The sequence below is a fragment of the Eulemur rufifrons genome, chromosome 15 (assembly GCF_041146395.1).
Source record: "Eulemur rufifrons isolate Redbay chromosome 15, OSU_ERuf_1, whole genome shotgun sequence".
Lineage (NCBI taxonomy): Eukaryota > Metazoa > Chordata > Mammalia > Primates > Lemuridae > Eulemur > Eulemur rufifrons.
In genome coordinates, this window is record NC_090997.1 from 62569441 (window position 1) to 62593353 (window position 23913).

Consider the following 23913-nt stretch of genomic DNA (forward strand, 5'->3'; position numbering starts at 1 on the left):
TATTGTCACTCATTATATTATTTGTTTACGCATTTTCCTCTGAGAGTCCAAATTTTAAGTATTCTTAGGAAAGATCATCCTTGATAAATTATATTGAAATAAGAGGGAGAGAAAAAGTATTTCTTTTTTTTTTTTTTTTTTTTTGCTCATTGACTAATCTGATAAAGCTGTTAGGGGTTAAAAAAAATTAAGGCATTTCATTTAATATTAAATGTTAATTCTGTATAAGAAGATTCTTTTTTGTTTGCTTTTTATCATTTGTATCTGAAGAATTGAGTCAGATATAACATGTTCCTCAGGTACATATATGATACCAGCTCACTGTCAAGTGCTATAAGTGTGGACTATAAACCTTCTAAAAGTATCCAATTTACCTGGGAATAGGGAGCTTCTCTACTACAGAAATAAAAAATTCTATTCTTTCACTACTGTCTCTTAATAATAGGATAACTAGAAACAATAAAGCACCTTTTCTTTAGCCTTGTACTAAATTATTGAAAGGGAGGTCAAGAATCCAACTCCCAGCATCCTAGTAACTAACTGATATACTCTCTCTTGGTCCTCTTACAGCCTCTAAGCTTTGATACATAATCAGTGGCCATGTGTAGGCCTATAGCATGAATCCAGGTAGCGCAAAGGAGGGTGAAACTGATGGTCTTTGGCGTTGTCAGCACACTGCTGGGATAACCTTGGGAAAATGATTTTCTTTCATGTGCTAACTTCACCAACATAAATGCTACCTCTTATTCAGTACCTGATAAATGCTAAGCACGATAGTAGGCATTTTACCTCTTTAGAGACATTTCATTTAAACTTCACAATAACTTTGTGTTTTACCTTTATTTAGACATGAAAGAACTGAAACTCAGAGAGGTTCAATAACTTGCTCAAAGTTAAATATGTAAGTTAAAGGCAATTCAACCTGTCCAAATCTGTTTCAGAGGAACAATACAACTCAGAAAATGTATGCAAAGTATTCAGATGGCTGTGATGCTGATTCTCTGATCTCTCTTTTGAAGCATAAAATAAACCCTTGTTCTTTCAATACAGCGAAAGAATGCAGAGGGGATTTTAACCAGAAATTAAAATTTAGTTATAGAAAATTCAACTTGTTCTGATCTGTTTCAAAGGAATAATAAACTGAAAAAATATTAAAGCCAGAAAAGAGAATGAATAGAGGTGAAAGCATTTTAACAAATTTTACATTCATTTGATATCACTTCCTATACTGGTGCAAAGTTAAACATGAAAAAGAATTTTAAAGAAAGAAACTTCCAGATCAAAGCTGATTAATCAGTCTTCTAACAGATGAAAAACTGAGAAGTCAACCTGTTTCTTTTGTGCAAAAAGGAATAAAAGGATGCGATCAGTACTAGGAAGACTCTAACACCAGGCCACACTACTTTCAGCCTCCCCTCATCTCACTGTAGTAGCCATTCAATATTCACTGGCCCTGACAGGGTAACATCCTGTAGGCTCCTGATCCTACAATTATTCAAGTGTAAACTCCTAGAGGGTCTTATAATTTTGTGTATTCCTTAGCACTTGGAGGCAGTCAATAAATCCTTAATGAATGAATAGGTATAAAGACCTAATATCTCTATGGATTTAACAGGGTGGATTTTCTAGTTTTATGACAATCCCACAACAAATAGATACTTACAGAAACATTTCCTGTTGAGTTGACCTGCATCTCATCCACACTGTGATTGCCATTTGTAATGTCACAGATGCAGTAGTTACTAACAGAAGGAGGTCTGAACGTGTGGCCACCATCACAATGAATTTCTGGACTGATTCCACAGCCAAATGTGAACGAGGCAAGAGAATGATAGTGTGTGAGTAAAACTACTGCATGTACCAATTCCGCAAGGGACCAGCTGTGCTCTTCAGCTTTTAAAAGTCCCTTAGGAGAAAAAAACAAAAACATATTTTTGTACTGGGGTATGGTAAAAGTATATAGATCACTTTAGTATCTGAAAACAGGATTAGTCACCATACAAAGCCTACTGTAAAATGTGTAATATGTAGAACCCAGAATTTGCTAATTTTGATAAATATGTATTCACAAATAGAGCCTAACATAATATGTTAATGATATATTCATTAGTATTTTGATTTTCTGAAATACTGATTTAAAAATGTAATAGAATGTATTTTTCTTAAAAGCAGTTGCTCTATTTCAGATGCTGCATTATGAATGAATTACTGTATTGTTAGTTCAAGGTCTCAAACCAAATGTGTTTAAAGTAGAAGCTACTGTGTGAAACATCTGTATTTTGTTATCAGGCCTCAAGGAATTTTTAAGATAGTGGCTTGAACAACTTGACTCTAAAAATTCCCAAATTATACTTAAAGTTATACATATTTTTTTTTTTTTCTTTAAGAGGCAAGAGTTTCACTCTGTCACCCAGGCTAGAGTACAATGGCACGACCTTAAACTCCTGGGTTCAAGCAATCCTCCCAAGAGTAACTAGGACTACAGGCATGCACCACCACACCCAGCTAATTTTTTTATTTTTGTAGAGATGGGGTCTTGCTATCTTGCCCAGGTTAGTCTTGAACTCCTGGCCTCAAGCAATCCTCTGGTCTCAGCCTCCCAAAGTGCTGAGATTACAGGCATGAGCCACCGTGCCCGGCCAAAAGTTATACATAAATTTTATAATTCTTCAAGTTCAATTCCATGTCCTTTTCTGCTTCATTATCTTGTATAATTTTTCCTTACTTGACAATATAATAGACACTATGTTATCATATTGGAATCTTATATTTTCTTGATGGTATCCTCAACTATGTAACAGTATCTAAAACATTCTATAAAAAGATCCATAAAATATACAACACAAAGAGTGAACCCTAATGTGAACTATGGACTTTTGCTAATAGTAATATGTCAATATTGGTTTATGCTACATGTTAATAGGAGAAAATGTATGTCTGTGGAAGGGGTTGAAGGGGTAGAAAACAAGAACACTCTGTATTTTCTGTACCATTTTTCTGTAAGCCTAAAACTGCTATAAAAAAATAAAGTTTTAAAAATTAAAAAAGAAAACTTAAAAAAAATTTAAAAAAAGACATATTACTTTACTACTTACCTCAATGTGTTCTTTGGTAATAAGCCAAGGTCTATGTGCTAACACTTTGTTGAGTTCTCCTAAATTCTGTAGTTTTTGAGGAGCATTCTCTAAACCATTGAGCCACTTGGGGTCTCCACCAACATGAAGGAAATCATTTACATGCAGGTTTACTAAGTAGGAGCACTGATGTCTCGCTGCAGCCTTAAGAGAAAATAAAAATTGAAATCTTTAACTACTAACAAATCCTTTTTCTTTACAATGTTCAAAACAGGTAATTATTTTATTAGTATCTGTTCAAATTTTACATAAACATTTTAGTAATATAAATTCAAGTACACTACAGAAAACCACCTCAGAAATATTCTAAGAAAATATCTGATAAAAGTATTTAAAACTTTAGGAATTTTATCTACATACCAACTTTTAGAACCTCAGGTTAAGAAGAAACTTAAATTAAGGTGCCAACCATAAAATAATGGAAAATTATTTGTAAATTGAACAGGAAGGACCACTTACGTCAATGTGAACTATTTATAATAATAATGAAATAGAGCTTGTGTTCCACTTTATTGTCTTATTTAATGGCGAATGCTTCTCAGTATTTATAAATTAAAAGCATACTTATTTAAAAATAGGAAAAATAGAGACTGCCTAATAGGAATCCTATTACAAATCCGAATATAAATATTTAATCCTCTGTTTAAAGCATTAACTGTCTCTTAAAGAGATTAATAAAAACAAAGAATTTTTCACTGAATGTTTACGAACCATTATTCCAATGTAGTGCCGATAATGTAGGGGTAATGGCCCATCCATTTGTAGTAGATAGTGTTGAGTTTTTAAGAAACTTTCTAAATATTGTGGGTGGAAAACCATCACTAATGTAATGTTATCCAAACGACCCAAAGCAGCAAAAGAATCTGCAAATAAAGCATGCATCTGTGCGTCTTCACTCCCCACTTGGAGAATCTGTATACATGAGAGAAAAACCATGGTTACATAAATTGTAAATTGGTGTCAAGGAAAGAAAATATGCATGTGCTGCATTGTAAGTATCATCTAGAAGCAGATTAAATTTGGCTTAAGAGAGAACGGTTACAAATTTAAACTCAACTGGTAGCAAGATAGAAGAATAAACAGTTATATATTATATAGTAGGGGATAAACAACAAAGGCTGAACATTAAAGGCCATCTAGATAGGCTGCTTGTAGACTCAGCCAGAATCCAGATAAAGCAGCAGATTTATATTATCAAACTTACAGAACTTTAAAGCAGACGTTAAAGCCTTTCCTTACAAAAACACCTACTCACTGAATTTAAGGAGAACCAAAATTAATAGCAAACAATCCTTATGAAAACAAAGCATAGATGCTTTTACATATATAGAATTAAAGATTCAATCTAGCACTGATACCAGCCTGTGGAGATGGTGAAGACTAAGTAACTCAGTTTATGGGCACGCCTAAACAACATCTAAATATAAGCAGATGGAGTTTCACTGGTCAAAAACAAGTCTTGGCTTTACTTTATTAAACATGGGTGTTAAAAAAACATCATGAAATATTAGAAATCAACACGACTATAACAGCTTTTTAATCCCATGGATTCACTGCCAAAGCACGATTAACTGTGATCAACTCTGCGTAAAACATGTTGTTGATCAACAGTCATTCAGATGCCAAGATGTGGGTCATGAAAGCTTTTCCTTAAAAGCATACAGTTAGTTCACTATGTACTTTCACAAACAACATACCTCCTTCTCTGGGATGAATCTGCTTGGTCCGTGTCCTAGTGGTCGAGGAATTCTAATTCCAAGTTCCTAGAAAAGAAAATTACACCATCTCAGGCCTTCAGGAGTAAACAACATGAACTGAGGCTACAGGAATAGGAGGGAAAAACAACCAGTTGAACAGAGACAGGCTTGTTTTGGTGGCTTGTTTTCATGGCTATATATACATACCAACACTTCTGTTTGTATCGCAAAGCTAATAGCAGCTTATAATAACAACTCTGACTAAAAACAATAAAACCTGTTTCACTAAAACCAGAGTTTTGCATAAAGTACTTGGCAGAAAGTCTAGAACAGAAAGTTCAGCACATAGCAGCCAACCCTGTGGATTGTCAGTGATACAAAATAAGACCAATGTGTTCGCACATCTAAAACTCAACCACCAAAATATCAATCCCTGTGTATCTTGTCAGGAAATAAAAAAGCAGTACTTCCACCTAGATGTCTTGAAGAAGTGTAATTATTATTACATCTATAATAACAACTCAGAATAGAAATATTATGAAAAATAAAAACTAAAGTCATAAAAGAGAAAGTGCTACAGGGTATGTTTTCTCTGTGGCTGAATAAAACAATTTTTAGAGAAACTCATTTTTTTTGTAAGTCGGCCTTAAATTTTTTATTTATAGGATGTCATCCACCTTGCTTATATTTTAGAGAAGCTCAAATGAGAAATAAATGGCTTTTTGCCTTTTGACATTGTGAATCTAGAATCCTATACTTTAGTGACAGTGTGTAGCACAGTTAACAAGAACTGACAATCTCCTTACTGTTAGGGCTTCCTATTTCCCCCCAATACAATGTGCTTATAGAAACAAAACCAAAATAATATAATTAAACTTTTTTGTTATTTTGAGGCCTATGTCCTATCTAGTCTCATTTTGAAAAAAAAACTTAGACTTTATATAATTAAAGATTAACCCTTGCTCATATAATTACATACAAATATTATTTCTACTCTCTCCCTACTGCTTCCAAAGTTTCTTTATGATATAAACCAGATGCTTTCCTTTTAAAGAAAAAAAAGGGGGGTGGGTACAGAGAGAAGGACACCTGGCAACAATTCAAGAAATCTGTTCAAAGCAAATAAAAACCTTTTGAGTAGAATGGATTTTTAAAAATTAGGCAGGCAAGAAAAAATTGAAGAGATCCTTTATTTGGAGAAATCAAGTTTCAGATTCAAAGTAGGCTCTATTTGCCAATAGAATCTATAAAATAATATATAAATTAAGTAATCTTACATTGGAGGTCAGGAATTTCTCCCTGGTTATTCCACACTTAACACTGAAGATAATTAATGTTTTAATGTTTTAACATTATAACCTTAATTAGAAGAAGCATTTAATTCACTGGTCTGGCCATGAATGTGTCTCAATTTTAATATCCTATAATAAATGCCAGAAGAAAACACATTCCTTTTATTCAATGTATCATCTTGGCATGAATGCAGCCATTTATATAAAGTGATGACTCTATTGGCCTTTCTAACTGCCAAATTTCTGATACAATTATGTACATTTTAAACAAAATATATTGGACAAATCTATAAGGCTAAAATCAACATTTATCCCCTGTCATTTCTTTAATCTTTGAAAATGATCTTATTTAAACAAAATGCATTTTAGGAAAATATCTGTTTCCTAAAATACAGGGTTTATTACTAATTTTATAACTAAGAAACACTATACTTGGGACTTCAGTAAATGAAAAGGAGTCATTTCACATGAGGAGAAATGAATTAGTCAACAAATGATCTTGGGACAAGTGGACAGGCACTCAGATAAAAGTGAAGTTGGAGGGTTAACATACTACCACATTAGAAAAAAAATTTTTTTCCTTGGGGCCAAGGTGTTTTATTTCAAAAATAGAACAAAAACTTTGAAAACAAAATGATCCTTTCTAATTTAATGAAAAATTTGTGTTCTTTTTTGTTTTCTGTGTGTGAGTTATATGCAACTTGAAAAATAGTTTTCGCAGCTCACAAGGTGAGGAGTTGTGTGTGTTACCTATGCTTCACGAGGCCCTGGGCTCAAAACTAGCATGAATTAAATACAACTCACTTGGCAGTTAATGTGTTAAGTCATACTTTACTCCACAATAATTGGAGTTAAATGTAAAAAAAAACCCAAAGAAACCAAAAAACTTTTATAGTACTAGAAGAAAACACTCATGAAGTAGCGCAGGACTAAGAATGCCACAAAACCCAAAAGTCATAAAATATAAGATTGATAAATTTAATGATGTAAAAATCAAGACTTTTGCGTGAGAATATATGAAAGATCAAAAGTAAACAGAAAACTGGGAAATATATTTGCAACTCTAACAAAAGTTTACATTTTTTAAAAATAAAGACTCCTACAAATCCATAAGAAAATCTCCAACAACATCATAGAAAATGAGCAAAAGGACATGGACAGGCCAAAGAAAAGGAAATACAAATGGTTGAAAAAATGCTCAACACTCACAATAAAACAACTACAAATTAACTACACTGAGATACCATTTTTCTCCACTGGATTGCTCAAGATCAAAGAATTTGATAACAAGCTGTGCTGGAGAAGGGGTGGAGAAACATTTACTGCTTATTCAAATTCTTGATGGGAGTGTTTTGAAGTGTGAGACAAAAACAGGAGTACAAGGAGCATAAGAAGTATAAATTACTACAACCTCTAGGGAGGGCAATTTGCAATAATGATCAAAATAAAAAAGTCACGTACCTTTGGAATCAACAATTCCACTCTAAGTGTTAACCTATAGATATTCACATTTGTGCAATGTCTTATGTAAAAGGGTAACACTGTAACAATTTCTAATAGTACAAGATTGAAAACCACCTAAGTGCTCATCAATAGAAGACTGTTTCAGTAAAGTTCAGTATGACCATATAATAGATTAGCCTGCAGTCTTTACAAAGGATGAAGCAGTACTACTACAGGGACTGACTTTAAAAGATCTCCAAGATCTCCAAGATAGCCTGGGCGCTGTGGCTCATGCCTATAATCGTAGCACTCTGGGAGGCCAAGATGGGAGGATCCATTGAGCTTAGGAGTTCCAGACCAGCCCAAGCGAAAGTGAGATCCCATCTATACTAAAAATAGAAAAATTAGCCAGGGGTGGTGGCATGCACCTGTAGTCCCAGCTACCTGGGAGGCTGAAGCAGGAGGATGGCTTGAGCCCAGGAATTTGACGTTGCTGTGAGCTAGGCTGACACCATAGCACTCTAGCCTGGGCAACAGAGCGAAACTCTGCCTCAAAAATAAACAAACAAGTAAATAAAAATAAAAATAGATAAAAAAGATCTCCAAGATACATGTGTGTGGGAGGAAGCAAAGTGCAAAATATGTATACAGTTATGTTATTTGTAAGGAGAAAGAAAGCCTCAGCAATTCCACTTCTAGGACTTTGTCTTACAAATACATTAGCAGCATGTGGGTTTTCTTTTTTCTTTTTTAATGAGACCAAACTGATAGCACATGGGCTTCAAAACAAAGAGATATATAAATTTGGTTTTGTTACTATACCAAAAATATAGTTAACATACCAAACTATTATAAAATAATAGTTTTATAATGCTAAGAAGGTGGCTATAAATACTTGAGAAATGGCCAGGTGCAGTGGCTCACATCTGTAAATCCCAGCACTCTGGGAGGCTGAGGAGGGAGGATTGTTTGAGCTCAGGAATTTGAGACCAGCCTGAGCAAAAGCAAGACCCGTCTCTACTAAAAATAGAAAAAATTAGCCTGTAGTCCCAGCTGCTCGGGAGGCTGAGGCAGGAAGATTGCTTGAGCCCAGGACTTTGAGGTCAAAGTGAGCTATAATGACATTACTGCACTCTAGCCCAGGCAACAGAGTGAGACTCTGTCTCTTAAAAACAAAAAAACAAATTAAAAAAACCTTGAGAAATGGGATATTTTCCTATAGGTATGGTGAGGATCTCTCCCAATGGTTCTGTGTAAATCTCAAGTTTTTATAAGTCCATCCCTTCAGCCAAATTTAGGGGCCATATTGATATCACTGTCTCCCATCTTCCTTGGGCATTCAATGGCCACATCCTTCTTTCCCGGTTACTTTAGAGATATATTCTTTTAGAGTGAAAAACTATTTAAAAATAGAATGTAAAGAAAAAAACAAACATTCTTTGGAATGGATTAAAGACTCATTACACAATACCTCTTAGTGTTGAGATCACACTCATTCCTTGATGAGGTAACCAGAGAGCTGGGGACAGAAAAATGAAAAAACTTAAGAAAGGACTGGAAAGGAGTCCTTTGATGTTCAGGACTCCCATTTTATTATTTTACCTAAGTCTAGTTTTAGGTAAAATAGAATTTTACCAGGCTATCACTTGGATTACCAGAGTCAATTTCCAACTAAGCTGAAGAGGTTGTGAGATGTTGGTGCAATTACATAAAAGCAGAAAGGGGGTAGAGGGAGAAAAGAGAGGAAGAAAAAATTGAGAGCAAGAGAAACGGGGTGTGTGGAGGGTGACAGATGGATTTACAAAAAAAAAAAAAAATCAATTCTTTCTCAAAGAGGAAGGGTTGATCAAGACTTATATAATGAGAAATATAATTACTGCTGTTCCAGAATCAAATTTGTTCCCCTGTATTTGGAGGCTAGACCCAAAAGATGTACTTTGTTCTCCCTCTTAGCTAACAGATTAGGTACATGATAGGGATACAAGAACATGACATGATCTTTTCTACTTAATCTCATGCCTAATAGAAGACAAAGGGCTAACTGGGGTGTTTCTGATGAGCTCTGAGATTGCATTCCAATGTATCCCAGTTTAGATATTGGCAAGAAGTGGATCATTGACTCCATTCAGCCTCCCAGTGCACAAAAATTAACTTCTGGGAAAAGTAAACAGGTGATAATTACCTTTAAAACACCCAATGGGACTTGTTATCACTGGTACTTTTAAGGGGTGTCCTCATCTTGAAAAAAAAAACACCAAGTATAGCACAAAAATGGAATAACATTGTTAAAACAATTTTCCCCATACATCAAATATGGTATGGGGAAAAAAAGCACAGCAAATTCAGAGGTCTGGGCTCAAATCAGGATCCTGCTGTTTAGTAAGTGTACAACTGCCAGCAAAGCATTTAATCTTTAAATTTAAGGGTCCTAATCTATAAAATAGGGATAATAATGATAAAATAACACCACCAATCTCAATTACCTCACATTATAAATTACAGGATATTTTACAAATTACACACACACACACAAACACACACACAGACACATCCTTTGTTACAGACTCTAGTCTTATTTTAGGTATAAGGTCTAACAGCTTTGGCTATCTAATGTTTCAATAGTAGCAGAGTAGGATAGGTCAGGTGGAGTTTCTAGACTGTGGCTGGCACCCTAACATTAATGATATCTGGGAACTAAATTGCCTTTTAGTTTTCTGCTTATTTCTTAGCTGACATACACGTGAAAAAAGCAATCTAGAGCTAATTAAAATAAATAATAACAAAAGCAGCAGCAGTAACAGCTAACACAAAGTATTTATGAACTGAGCACTGTTTTAAATTTTATTCCCTATAAACAAGGAGCATGTTATGTCTCTATGATATTAAAGTTTATAAAAAATATTTGGTGTTCTACAATATCCATGAAAAAGTCAGTGTCTTAGATTGTTCCCTAGATCAGTCTAAGAGGCAGGTACTATCATCATCTCCATTTTGAACAGATAGATAATTGATGAAAGCCCGGGAATTTAAACCCAGGTATTGAAACTCAGAGTCAGTAGTGAGTGTTGGATATGGGGATTGAGTCCAGGAAGTCTGGTTCTACAGCTGGTATATTCTTGGTTTCTAAAAGGTTAAAAGTTTTAGTTTTCTGGAAAATTCACTTTTGAAACACTTCTTAGTCACATGACAAATTAGTTACAACTATTTTCTAGCAGGTGTTGACCAAAAAAGGCACTGCAGGTGTTCAATGGGGTGATCATAAGCCAGACTAAATATATTTCATAACTTCCTATTTAGGGTACTTTAATTATTCCTTCATCTATAGTGGTAAGAAACTGAATTACAGACTTTGAACAAATTTTGGCCAATCCAGATTCTAGGAGGCAGAACTGCCAAGAACAAATGGCCCTGTTGAAAAGCAGATGTAGATGCTAATCACAGCACAAATCTCACAGGCTCTCTGTGAAGGTGTGGCTGGAAAAACTAACATGAGAACTAATAGTCCTCTCCCCTCAACAATCCTAATAACCATCTTTGAAAGAGATAGCAACAACAGCCTCCGCCATCACAATGCTGCTTCAAATCTGATACAATATCTGTTTCATCAGTGTATAATATTAACACATTAATTTTCAGAGCGAAAATTCTTAGTGAATGTTGACATTAGGACCACAGTAAGACTATGTATATATTGTATCACTGTATGAATAATGTTTGTGTAATGAAAAGTACTGTTCTAATCAGATGTTTCAAATTTGTTAAAGATACATTTATGAATCTACATCAATAACCTTAAGTGAAAAAATGAATGATTTGCCACAAATGCAAAATCAAGCATTTGTTGGCTTATGGTGTCTATCCACCTACAAAATTAGTTGAAAAGTAAAAATATGCAAATCATTTGAATTATTTTTCTCAGTACACTTGGTGCATTTTTTACAAAACTTGTTTAGATGTTTTAGCATACTACTGACAATCATAACATTGCTGGCAATTTTATTTTTTAAAAAAATTACAAAACCAGTACACACATTTCAATAAGATAAAGATTTGTTGTATAAAAAGTGAAAGTTCCCATTCCATTCTCCCATCTCTGGGAAAATTCACTGTTGGGCGCTGGGTGCTGGCCTTTTAACATTGAAAAACTTCAAATAGAAATGATGAGATCTAGAACTTTTACAAAGAAATACCCCTATTATAACAAAATGTCCTAATACTTCTTTTAAAATAGTCATTAACGCTACTAGGGAATTCAGAAATATTAAAAGTTAAGGTACTTTTTGGGGGGAGGTCTTCTATGAACTATATTTTAGAAAAAAAAAAAAAACAACTTACTTCAAAGTACTGCATTCCTTGAGGCTGACTTAGGCAACATGTGTGCCCTACACTTTGCTTAGGAGTTCCACTCCTGGAAAGTGTTTAATTTATAAGTATTATGAAAGCTTGCTATTTGAAAGGACTGCATTATTAATTCTTTTGTAAAGTGAATAGTTTCCCTATAAAGCACTCCTTCCTAATTTATCTTCCCACATGTTGGATGTATTAAAAATGAAATAGGACGATACAAAGCTTTCTGGTTTCCTAAACACATTCCCATAGGCACTGTAACAATGTGCAAGCTAAAATGTATCTCTTTATCTTCTAGTTTACATGGCTATCTTTAGAAATTCTAGATCTGGGCAAGAACCAAGATTATGCACACAACCACCACCAGAAATAACAGATCTATTCAGGCAAGATGATTGGGGCTCACTTCTGCTCAAAATGAGAAAAGATCTATTATAGCCTGCAAACAGAAACTGTAAATGCTAATTCAACACTTTCACACTGTTTTCTCTTTGGTAAAGTTTCCAAAGCAACATTATTAAGAGAGTTTTAAAGGCTGTCCTATTATTTGTAAAACAAAGCATGTAATGTATCCATAGATGTTAAAATCTCAAAAAAAAAAAAAAAAAAAAATCAGTGTTCTACAACTTTTATGAGAAAGTGTCTTCATTTAAGTTTATATAGTATACTGGTAACATAGACTCCATTTACAAAAATATAATTACTAAAACTGAGTCATTTTAGTGGGCAAAGCTGCAGAGAAACTAATTCATATTTTGATTTCTTGAACTAAGGCAATACAACAATCTGATTTCAATTCAAATTTTAATTAGTATTTCTCCCTTGTCATCTTTTGAATCAAGGCCTTATAAAGGTTCAAATTTTAGCTAAGGTTATACTAGTAACTTTCAAATGGTGTCCTATTTGCAACCTCTTAGAAAAAAATACAAAATGTTACCTGTTTCTGAAGGCCAATTCAGACACAAAAGGGATAGTTCAATAAACAACAGTAAACGCTCTGCATAACGTCATAGCTTGCAGAACGTACTTACTCTAGGCAACACCATCTTTTAAATGACTCAAATGTATTTTTTTCTTTTCCTTATTTTGAGGAGGCAAAGGAGGTGAGGGAGGGCTAAATAGCCTGTTTTGACAAGACAAGAGGCCGAAGGGGGAGAAATCCACAGGCTGTTTTACCGTGAGACCAGAGATGTGTTTGGTTCTGACTTGTGGAGACTTGTACAGAAGACAACGTTATTTATGTTTTGGAGACTTCCATTTAAATGACCGAGGCAGCAGTCTCTCCCAGCTCAGCATTTTTCGTCCGGGGACGACTCAGGGTAGGAAGGTCTCCCCACCCACCTCAGGCCGCCCTTCACCTGCGGGGCGCGGGACGCCCGCCTCTCTGGGGAGTGTCTTCGGTGCTATTTGAGTGCGACTGTTGGGGGGCGACGTGACCTCCGTGTGGCACAGGTAGTTCGGTCGGGTGACCACCCGCCCGCCCGGCCCCCCTCGCCCAGGTACCTCGTCCGGGCCGTGGCCCCCGCCGCACTGCTTGCAGCCCAGCAGCTCCGAGACGGCCAGCGAGGCCGCGTACGCCTCGTTCGCGGCGGTGGCCAGGCGCATGTCGGCGCGGGGACAGCGGCGGACGCGCGGAGGAGGAGAGTGCTGGGCTCTGGGCTGCAGCGCCTCAGTCAGCGCGGACGGCGGGGGGCGGGGCGGCACCGACAAACAAGCCGCGTGGCCCCGCCCCGCGCCCGTCACTCCACCGCCCTGCGGCTGTGCGCGCCAATCCGGGCCCGGGATGCCGCAGAGCTCCACCCCCTCGGCGTGGACGGGAGCGGGGCGGCGGGCGGTCTGACACCGGGGCGAAAAACAAGCTCCAGGGCCGAGCTCTCCAGCGAGAGCTAAGTCTCAGGTCCGAAATGGGCTCACAGGCCTGGAAGGTACAGTGCGAGCCCTCGGGCTTCAGGGAAAGGTGAATCTGCCTCCCCTCCCCGCGGCTGAGCTTTTTACCTAGAGCCAAACAGCAACCAAGCTTGAGACAGACCGGCCCCTGACAGCCCGGAGCTATCAAGTTCTCTTTAAATTTTATACACTATTGAAATTTCCCTTCTTTTCTGATCATGCCCAAACAACGCTAAATGGGCCGCAGAATGCAGGAACAATTACGGGACGGAACCATGGCCTATTTTCAATGTGAAATTTATTTTTGGTAAGCTATGTAAAAACTATAAATATCACTCTCCTATACAGATAATAAGCCTTGGTAGCCTATCTCTGAATTGTCTTTTTTTTCAAGTATATTTGAAGGCTTTAAAATTTCTAATATTCCCTCAAAACTGCCCTGGGATATAAAAGAGAGAATTTCTATCTCTGAAATCTGATGAGGAACTTGGGAAAATGTAGGTTATAAAGGAGCATAAACAACTGACATTGCTGGATCCAGAACTCACATCTCTCAAGTCCGGTGTCAATACTGGTTCCTTACATAGCTCTATTAACTTTTTTTTTTTTAAATCAATTCCTAAATTAGATCTCCTTTTGTATGGTTGCCCCTGTGTTTTAAAAAGCTTACATGATTGGGTTAAAAAACAAAGTTGGAAGATTCTGACAGAAAGAAGCAAGGGGAATTTAAGCCAATAAACAGTGACAGACACAGAACCAGGACTCATAAATGAAAATAAGTTTCAGTCTTAGGAGTGAGGTTATAATGTCTCAGAAGACTAAGTTACTCTTTTAGCTCTTTCAACTGTCATATTTTAAAAGTGGTAGTTTAAAAAGGTTACTTTTTATTTATCTCCTCTAGATAAATAAGATAAATGTTATATGTTCTCATACACTGCTTTTAAAAAATAGCTAAAGCACCCAAAATATTTTTTACCGATCAAGAGAAGCAATTTTGGGTTAATGTTAATATAGACGAAAAGCCTACAGAAGGCTCCCATGCTCTCTTCCACTGAGCACAGCCACAAGAAAAAACAAAAACAAGAAATCCGCCAAATCAGTATAATCAGATGCCCACTCAGACTCAGCCATAAACAAATACAAAATGAAACAAAACAAACCCAGTAAATCATCCAATTTGCAGCAATATGATGTACACTCCAGGATAAACTGGTTGTACATGAATAATTTGGAAATATAAATGCACTTGATGTATGGGATTGTTAGCTATAAAAGCTAGTTAGATAATGAGGGCAGTACATAATAAATGATGACTCTGGTTCTAAAATTATTTCTGAAGGAATACATAGTTTTAGTTGTCTAGTAGGGCATAATCTTTTTGTGTGGCATTAAAATTATGATATTTGCAAAATGGAGAATGCTTATCTATCTAATGAGAGGCAAGGGAAAAGCAGGCATTCACCTGACCCAAAAGTGGTTTAAAATGATTAAATGGAAGTTAAACCAGCAAACTGCATACATATAATAGTGTCTGATACTTAGTGCTTGCTAAATATTTATTGAAGACACATTTCAGATATATTGAAATCTGAAATTGTATAGAAAGCTTCAATTAGGATTCTTTTTCCCCCAGAAAGTTGCCATCTTTTATTTTAATGCGGCCTTACATGAAAAGAAAAATAATTTTAACTTAGGTTCTAATTTAGTGATTTACTGAGAACCTTCAAGCCATTAAATGTCAAGATTCCTTTATGGTCTCTATAAAAACTGACCTAAATTCTTCAAAGAGTACTAATTTCTGCTTGCTTCCATAGAGCAGTACTGAGAATTAGTCACTCTATTCTCCAACATAAAAAGTTTGCCTCCAAATAAATCTACAGTAACCAAGAGTTTCAACAAATGTTAATTGACCAGTAGATGCCACTGTGTAGATTTCACTTCTGAAAATATTTAGTTCCAAATCAAGGCATAAAAAGTTTGTATTTTCTAAGGATTTCATGGTAGTTCAGATGTCCCAAAGGTGCTTCTCCTCTTAACCTGCAGTGCTGAGCACATATAGGCACACAATAAACATCTGCTGAAAACATGAACAGTGATCAGAAAGGACTATGCTGTTTTTTTAGGACTACACTTTTTATACTAATATTTGTCACAGGTTATCAGTATAGGCCAGCAGCTATTTTACAAAGTTTGCTTTTAAACATTACATTTCAACATTTTTTTTTCTTTTAAGAATCCTGGCCGGGTGTGGTGGCTCACACCTGTAATCCTAGCACTCTGGGAGGCTGAGGCAGGCAGATCGTTTGAGCTCAGGAGTTCAAGACCAGCCTAAGCAAGAGCGAGACCCCGTCTCTACTAAAAATAAAAGAAAGTAGCCAAACAACTAAAAATAGAAAAAATTAGCCGGCATGGTGGCGCATGCCTGTAGTCCCAGCTACTCGGGAGGCTGAGGCAGTAGGATTGCTTGAGCCCAGGAGTTTGAGGTTGCTGTGAGCTAGGCTGACACCATGGCACTCTGTCTTAAAAAAAAAAAAAAAAAGAATCCTGACATTTAATTCAAGAAGTAAAAATCATTCTGAAATATTTCTTTTCTTCCTAAAATGTTTTGGTCAACTTACTTAACTATATCAAAGTGAGGTTCATTGCCTCTGCATCTGTCCTTAGCAGTAATGCTCTCAGCCTTATTTTTCTCAAGAACAAATGGATACTTATATGTAAAAGCAGAATGGTGTCAAATGACTTGACCTTAGCAGAGAACAATGACGTATTACGTAAGTCCAAACTTGGAGTGGTGGTTCAAGATAGGCTTCCTGAAGGGAAAAGACACCTGAGCTGGAGTAGAGAGACCTTGGTAAGAAAATATGGGGGAGGTTTGGGGAAGTAGAGACGGGGTTCTAAGTAAAAGATCATGGGCAAAGGCCCAGAAGCAAGAGACAGAGTGGTCTACTAGGGAAGCAGAATAAAGCAAGGTCATTGGGCCTTGAGCAGGGCAAGGAGTGTAATGGAAAGAGTTTAGGTAAAAGATAAAATAGTAATAAGGATGACCAAGCTTCATTAAGGAATATGAATTTCATTCTTAAGGGTACTGTGGAGTTACTGAATATTTTAAGCAGTAGAGTGACACTGGATTTATATTTCAGCCAAAGTTTAGAAAAATATTAATATGTTGGAAGGGGCAGAACTGGAGGCAGGGAGATGAGTTAGAAAGGCTGGTGATGGAATCTTAGCAAGGCAAGAGGGTGGTCTGAAGAACAATGGGAATGGAGAGAAGTGTAGGGATGAAGGTTGATTTTGTCTCTCCAACATGGGAATAAGTTCCTTGAGGAAGGCAATCATGCCTCAAACTCTTGTTTTTGAAATTTAGGAGATAAATCTCAAATTATCTGCTCTCCTGACCAAGCAGCTTCCGCTGATGTCATTCAGTCTTTAAAAAATATAATCAATTAATGAAAAGGAATAGGTATATTTTAGCAGAAAGAATAATCAAGTTAAAAGGCACAATCATGCTTTTGTGGATTGCATATTAAACCTTGAAGTTTCTTCTTAACCAAAGGAATTGGATGAAAGTACTATAGATTTACACATCTCTTCACTAGAATCAGAATTATATTTAATACAGTAATTGGTCAGAAAACACAAAGCAATGGTTTCAGCCATTAAATTCAAGAACTCTTTTAAGGGGGAGTGGGATGTTAGATTTATCTGGTTTAAGCATTCTTGAAAAATCTTCTATTGTCATTTAATATATTTCATTTAAAATGAATGCTGGTTTATAAGATTACTTCTGCTTACTAATTTTGTCAGGATTTTTTTCTCCTCCAGCTCATATCTTCCTGTTTTTGTCTATATAGCTTGTCTGCTAAGCACTTTTTTCCTTTTGACATTATGTTCTGGGTACATTAAGATCCTTTTAGCACTGAACTTTAAATTTATTTTGTTCTCTTATTTGCTCTCTACTTTTTTCACTTCTTCAATTTAATTTTTAGAATTATATTACTTTAAAGGAGCAAGAATGTTGACAAATGTTTGGTCTTTTCCTCTCATTTAGGGTTTCTTCTTGTAGAAGAGCACAGTATTTTAACTCTCTATAAGGGATTTAGAAATATGGGTCATCACCCATATTTGTAAATAAGCAGTATTCCAAAAAGTGTCAATGGTTTTAAATTAGAAAGTCACTTTTACCCCCAAAGAATCAGTGTGTTAAATAGTGGTCAGGTTTTCCAGACTGATAATAATGAGATCAGTGACTTATCAACTCCCATGTATCAATCACTTAACACTTCAAATGCAGATATTTTTATTTTGTACATTTGTGACACAGAAACTCAAAAAGTATTAGTAACTTGACCAAGGTTATAAAACTAGTAAAATACAGTCTGGGATTAGAACCCAGGTCCGCCTGAATCCAAAACAGTAGTCACTATATAGGGCTGCTTCTTTTAATGAATATACATTTAAAATTTTGACAACTGTGTTTTAACCCTAAGTTCTTGATTCTGGGGGCAAGAAAATTAGACAGAAAGAAAGGAAAATTTATTTCCCTTGCTTATACTCAAGGTGAGATCTGGTTTAAAAAAAGAAAAAAGAAAGAAAGAAATCATGGAATGAGTCTTCTTGGTGTTTGAGAGCTTCTCTTTTCCTTTTCTCTATCCCTGTCACTCCTTTCAGTGTCTCTTTCCAGGCCTTTGGTGACCTCATGCTATCCAAAGCTCCTTCACTACATATCTCACCTGGGTTTATCCAACCTCCTAAATGTTCCTCACATTACCCCATTCCTCCTAGAAAAAGTGGTATATTTTAGGAAGAAAGCAGGCTTCTCAAACTAACTCACACTGTTTATTGTGACTGATCTCATTTATTTACATTCAATAGAACGTAAGCTCCTTAAAATCAGAATGTTTATCTTTTTTGTTCATTGCCATATTTTCAATGCCCTAGTATCCAGCACACAGTAAACCTTCAAAAAGCAGGTACTGAGTGAATGAACTCCAAAGAAGTGTTTCCATTAAAGAAAAGCTTTAATTCAATTAAAAGCTTAATAAATTTCAAATTCAATATTCAGGGTTTTAAAGATTTGGACAGTCTAGACAAACATTTTTGGAGGCTTGGGGGCCACTATATAGGCAGGCAGACGATGCTTGGGAATCAGCTTGCCCTTGGATTCAGCTCTGCTAAGCAACTTATTTTTTAGAATCTCTCCACTTATTCTCCTTGGGAACCCACAGATAGTCCCAACCTTCTTTGATTTTTCTGTGCCTGCTTTCCTAAACTACCAGGACAGCAGCTCTATAGGTTCTGGCATCAGCATGTATGGGTGACTTGTTAAGTCGGGCAAGTACGTACAAGTTAGACATGAACTGTGTCTGACAGGACACCATTGTTTGACAAGGTTCATGGAACATTTTGTAACCAAATTTGGCTTTAAATATCCTCAGGTCTATCTAAGGTGAAATGATAGGAAAGAAAGTATCTGTTGACATATCAAAATTAAATGGGAGAATTCATTCAGAAATATTACAACTTATACAGGATAATTACTTTTCAGCATCATTGTTGAACTAAATAAGAAGGAATGGGCTTAATTTGGAATACTGTGAAGTTCAGGAAAAAGGTGAGTCTGGTGGGAAGTGGACAGTTAGGACTTTATGCCATACGTTTTAAAGAAATACTGAAGGATTTAGAGGAGGAGAATAAGGAAATACTGATACAAACTAAAAAAAAAAAGGTAACTGAAGATACTAAATATATACAAGTAGAAATATTTCTCAGACTATGTAAATGTTCTATATTGTATAATTTTTATTTATTTATTTTTGAGACAGAGTCTTGCTCTATTGCCTGGGCTAGAGTGCAGTGGAGTCATCATAGCTCACAGCAACCTCAAACTCCTGGGCTGCAGCGATCCCCCTGCCTCAGCCTTTGGTAGAGCTGGGACTACAGGCACAAGCTACCACGCCCAGCTAATTTTTCTACTTTTTAGTAGAGAAGGGGTCTCATTCTTGCTCAGACTAGTCTCAAATTCCTGGCTTCAAGCAATCCTCCTGCCTCGGCCTCCCAGAATGGTAGGATTACAAGTGTGAGCTACTGTGCCTAGCCTATGTTATATAATTTTTAAAATAGTTTTTGAGGAGCTGGATTTCATTTGTACCTAAAAAATGCAAACATATGTGAAAATATTTTTAAAATTCTCATAGTGTTTCTATTTGTGGGCACAAGCCAAGAACTGGTTTAGTGTTTACAACTCATAATTTTAAATACAAGGAACTAGCCAGGTATAATATTAAAAAAAAAAACAACCTCTTTTCAAAATAGATTAAAACCAAACCTAATATGTTTAGCTTATCCTCTGCCCACAGACATGATGGAATTGAACTAGTCCCATTTTACCAAGGGATTTTATTCATGGTTAAAATGTTTGGCTAAATGTATATTAATGAGTCATTAGCTTAATCATGACTGAATTTTAAATGCTCAATTTATACTAAGGATAATTTTGTTTCAAAGAAAAACAAAATGGCAACATTCTAAAAGTTTTAAATCAAGTTATCTTTTGTTTATAATAGCTATCCTGCCCTCCCTATCCATGCCCTCCACCCCCATGATTCACCAAGTGGTGAATAGAATTCTGCAATATGTGCTTTTCTTGCACATCAAAGAACCCCCACTCAGTTCCTTTGTGATAATCTATAGTTGTAGGTCCTCTAATCCTTTAAATCACCTTCTTTCTTTGCCTCCTACAGAGGTCTCTTGTTTTCCAAGAGGGTATTAAGTTGTAAATCCTTAACCTGAGCACAAAGTACAAGGCCACATCTGGAGACTACTTGCCTGTTATTATGCATCTTAAAAATAAAATGCTGTTCACTGAACTTTCCCATCTGTTCTGCCCTCCAAAATCCTCACTGTACCTCTGTGGGTCATGGATACATTTAGGACACTGCAATTCAACAAATAAAAATGTTTATCAATACTAGCTTTCTGTTTAGCTACAACATGCTCTCAAATAAAAAAAAAATACCACTTTAAAAGTTATGCTTTTTACATGAACTCAAATTTGAACAGAATTCAAGATCATTTCATTGTAGTAACAGAAAATCTGATTTTCCTCATTATTGTGTTCTTATTTTTTGGTAGATAATTAAAAAACACTAAGATAGAATTTTATTCAGATGATATAAGTTAGAGAAGGTAATATTCTTCCTTATTTTATAATTCTAGTTTTAATATATTTTGGCATATAGGTTTATGTATGGATGCCAATGCTGTTATTTTACCAATTAACAGAAATCTTGACATTTGTGACCACGTAGCATTCAATCATTCATTGTTTATAAATATTTACTGAATGCCAGTTATATATAATTTCTTAAGTCCTATGAACAAGCAGAAATATCTTAATTTGAGATTGTGATTTAGTGTCTGATTTAGACTGAACCTTTCACATAAGTCATACATATTGGCAGATAGCTTGAGGCTCTGTTAGGGAGCATCAAATGGAAGTCATCTAGTTTATTACCCAACTCTCCAAAAAAGAAAAAAGAAAACACAAACCAGCTTGAAACTCTCTCTCTCTCTTTTTTTTTTTTTGAGACAGACTCTCGCTTGGTTGCCCTGGCTAGAGTGCACTGGTGTCATTATAGCTCACTGCAACCTCAAACTCCTGGGCTCAAGCAATCCTTCCACCTCAGCATCCCAGAGTGCTAGGATAACAGGTGTGAACACCTCGACTGGTCCTGAAAATGTCTTAACTAACCAAACCCCTCTAGTTGTAGTACCCCAAAATTTAAAATGAAGGGCAGTTGAACTTTCCTGATCTCTCAAACTTTATTTCATCCCTGGAGTTCTACTCTTTTAATATAATTCCTGATTTTATCAAGAATTATATGCTTTAAGCTAACTAGAACCTAGCCTCCTCCTGCTTTAGGTTTCTTTGTACATTATCAGTGGTTTTGAAATTATATTTGTTAGAATAGATTCTTTGTAAGTACTTTAGAGATATTATAAAATATAGATTGAATTTTGTTTTTCAAAGTAACCTACAAATATACATCAACATTAAATTCATTGGAGAATGCCAACATAATAATTTCTTACCACTAATAAATCAGTTACTAGACTAAATAAAGCTTCTCCCACCATCTCTGTGAGCACATGTTTGAATATTCTTGTAAATGTGTCAGTGATTAGAAAGGGTATTGTGTTCTAGTCTTTAAGAAATTCATGCCTGTCTACATCTGCTCAAGTAAAACTATATAGTAAGTGGACTGCTACAGTAGAGGTGGGTATTTTGCTTTAAAAATATCAGGAGTGGCTCAGGTACATTTGCTTGGTACATGCTTCTGAAAGGGTATAACCATCAGTTTTGTAATGTCAGAGGAATGGACTGCACATCCCACCATGGTTCTTTTAGTTTTAGTGCATATTGTACATTTTGGTGCTTTATGTTGTAACTTTTACATTTATGGTAATGAATTCAAGTGGTTGTCTGAAATCAGTAATTCTTTTTACTTTTTTGTTCAAGTTTCTGAATCAGTTTAACTGCAGAGTATCCTCAGAATGTAAGGTGAGCTATTTAAAAAGTTTTCTTTCAAAACCATTTATCTGTAAGAATCCAGCTTTTCTTGATATTATACATACTAAAAAATACAGAAATAATACTGCAACTATTAATATCATCCATAACCCCATAATTTCGAGTTTGCTTAAAACATAAAATAGTCCCAGTATTCTCACTAATTGACTTGATAATGAATTTACTTATTTGAACTTAAATCATTTATTAATAACAGTTTTAGATATTATATATATCAGAATTCTGGTAATATTGTTTGATTAATGTCCATGATGACAAAAAAAATTAAAACATCTGAACTATCACTGTTTTATATATATATACACCACCTCTCATGATCTGTATCCTAGAGCTCACATGTGGCCTGGAGGATCCAAGCTAGTCTGTAGCTCTCTACATTACCCACCCAAGGCTTGGGTCAGGCTTTAAGGTTCAGGGAACGCTCCAAGGATTTCTACTGGTTTCAGCAAAGTGCTGGGGGGATCTAGTTCTAAGTCTCATTCCCATCAATGCCAAATAGAGCCTTAAAGAGAAAAGGCTCTTGGAATCGCAGTGGTTCATGATGGTCTACTGAATTACAAACCAAACTCACCTTCACAGCAGTACTTTAATTTAGCCTGTCCTGGATCTGGTATATAACTGAAAAGATTATCAATCCTTCTAGTCCTTCTCAAGAAAACATAAATAAAGTCAATTTTATCCTTCAGTGACACACATGCCAGTATGATCAATAATAGCCTTTGTCCTAAACACAAAAATTTGACCTAATAAATAACTATTTTTACACTACATTTCAATTAAAAAAAATTAAGTGAAATACTTTGGATTTGTTCTTATTAACCAAGATATTATTGGTATCCAGATAACCCTTGGTGTTTGTAATAGGCAGGTTTTAAAATAATGTATTTGCTGTCTATAATTAGAACTTGCTTTATGTCAATAAATTCAAGTTTCAAGTATTCAACCAGATAATAAAAATTCAACTGGATAATAAAAATTAAACCACAGTACTTTACTGAACACTAAATTTACAAATAAGTGGGTTTTAAAAATCTAAACTTCATAAGATGCCAGAAAAAAGTATGTGGAGCAGGGGAAAGAGCAAAGCAGAGTCAAAAGCAGCAGGATGCAGTTCAAATAGGTCACACTCAACTTTTAACTTTCCCTAAGAAAAAAAAAAGCTTAGCAACAGCTTTTAACCAATCACAAAGCAGACAAATAAGTAAGGACTCAACTGTTCCAGATACCCACAAGGTACAACCTTCGTTTTTGTTTTTTTTTGATTATATAGTGTCACAGCAGAACAACACAACAAATTATAAAACAGGATATACTGTCCTAGGTTAAAAGTAACCAATAAAGATAAAATCTGTTCATCAACCCTTGGCAAAATACATCAGATTTAATAAGTTAGTAATAATTTATTTCATCCTTATTATGCCAGATGCTGTATACATTAAAGTTATCTTTAAAATATTAGTGTATTTTTAATAAAAATATAGAATTTGTGGGAAATTTTATTTCTTATTGTGAATAGAAGATAA

General features: G+C 35.5%; 1 protein-coding gene across 2 annotated transcripts in view; it reads right to left on the reverse strand.

Moving 5' to 3' along the window:
- SESN1 (sestrin 1) overlaps nucleotides 1-23913 on the reverse strand; it is a 99103-nt gene that overhangs the window by 8626 nt on the left and 66564 nt on the right. The window contains exons 1-5 of one of the 2 annotated variants that reach the window (XM_069487486.1): nucleotides 13417-13541; nucleotides 4832-4897; nucleotides 3846-4046; nucleotides 3096-3278; nucleotides 1664-1906 (exon numbers count right to left, since the gene is read on the reverse strand). In XM_069487486.1, the coding sequence (XP_069343587.1) occupies nucleotides 1664-1906; nucleotides 3096-3278; nucleotides 3846-4046; nucleotides 4832-4897; nucleotides 13417-13518 (795 nt within the window). In that variant the 5' untranslated portion in view covers nucleotides 13519-13541. Of the gene's footprint in view, nucleotides 1-1663; nucleotides 1907-3095; nucleotides 3279-3845; nucleotides 4047-4831; nucleotides 4898-13416; nucleotides 13542-23913 lie in introns of those variants that run through there. The other variant, XM_069487485.1, reaches the window with a different exon arrangement.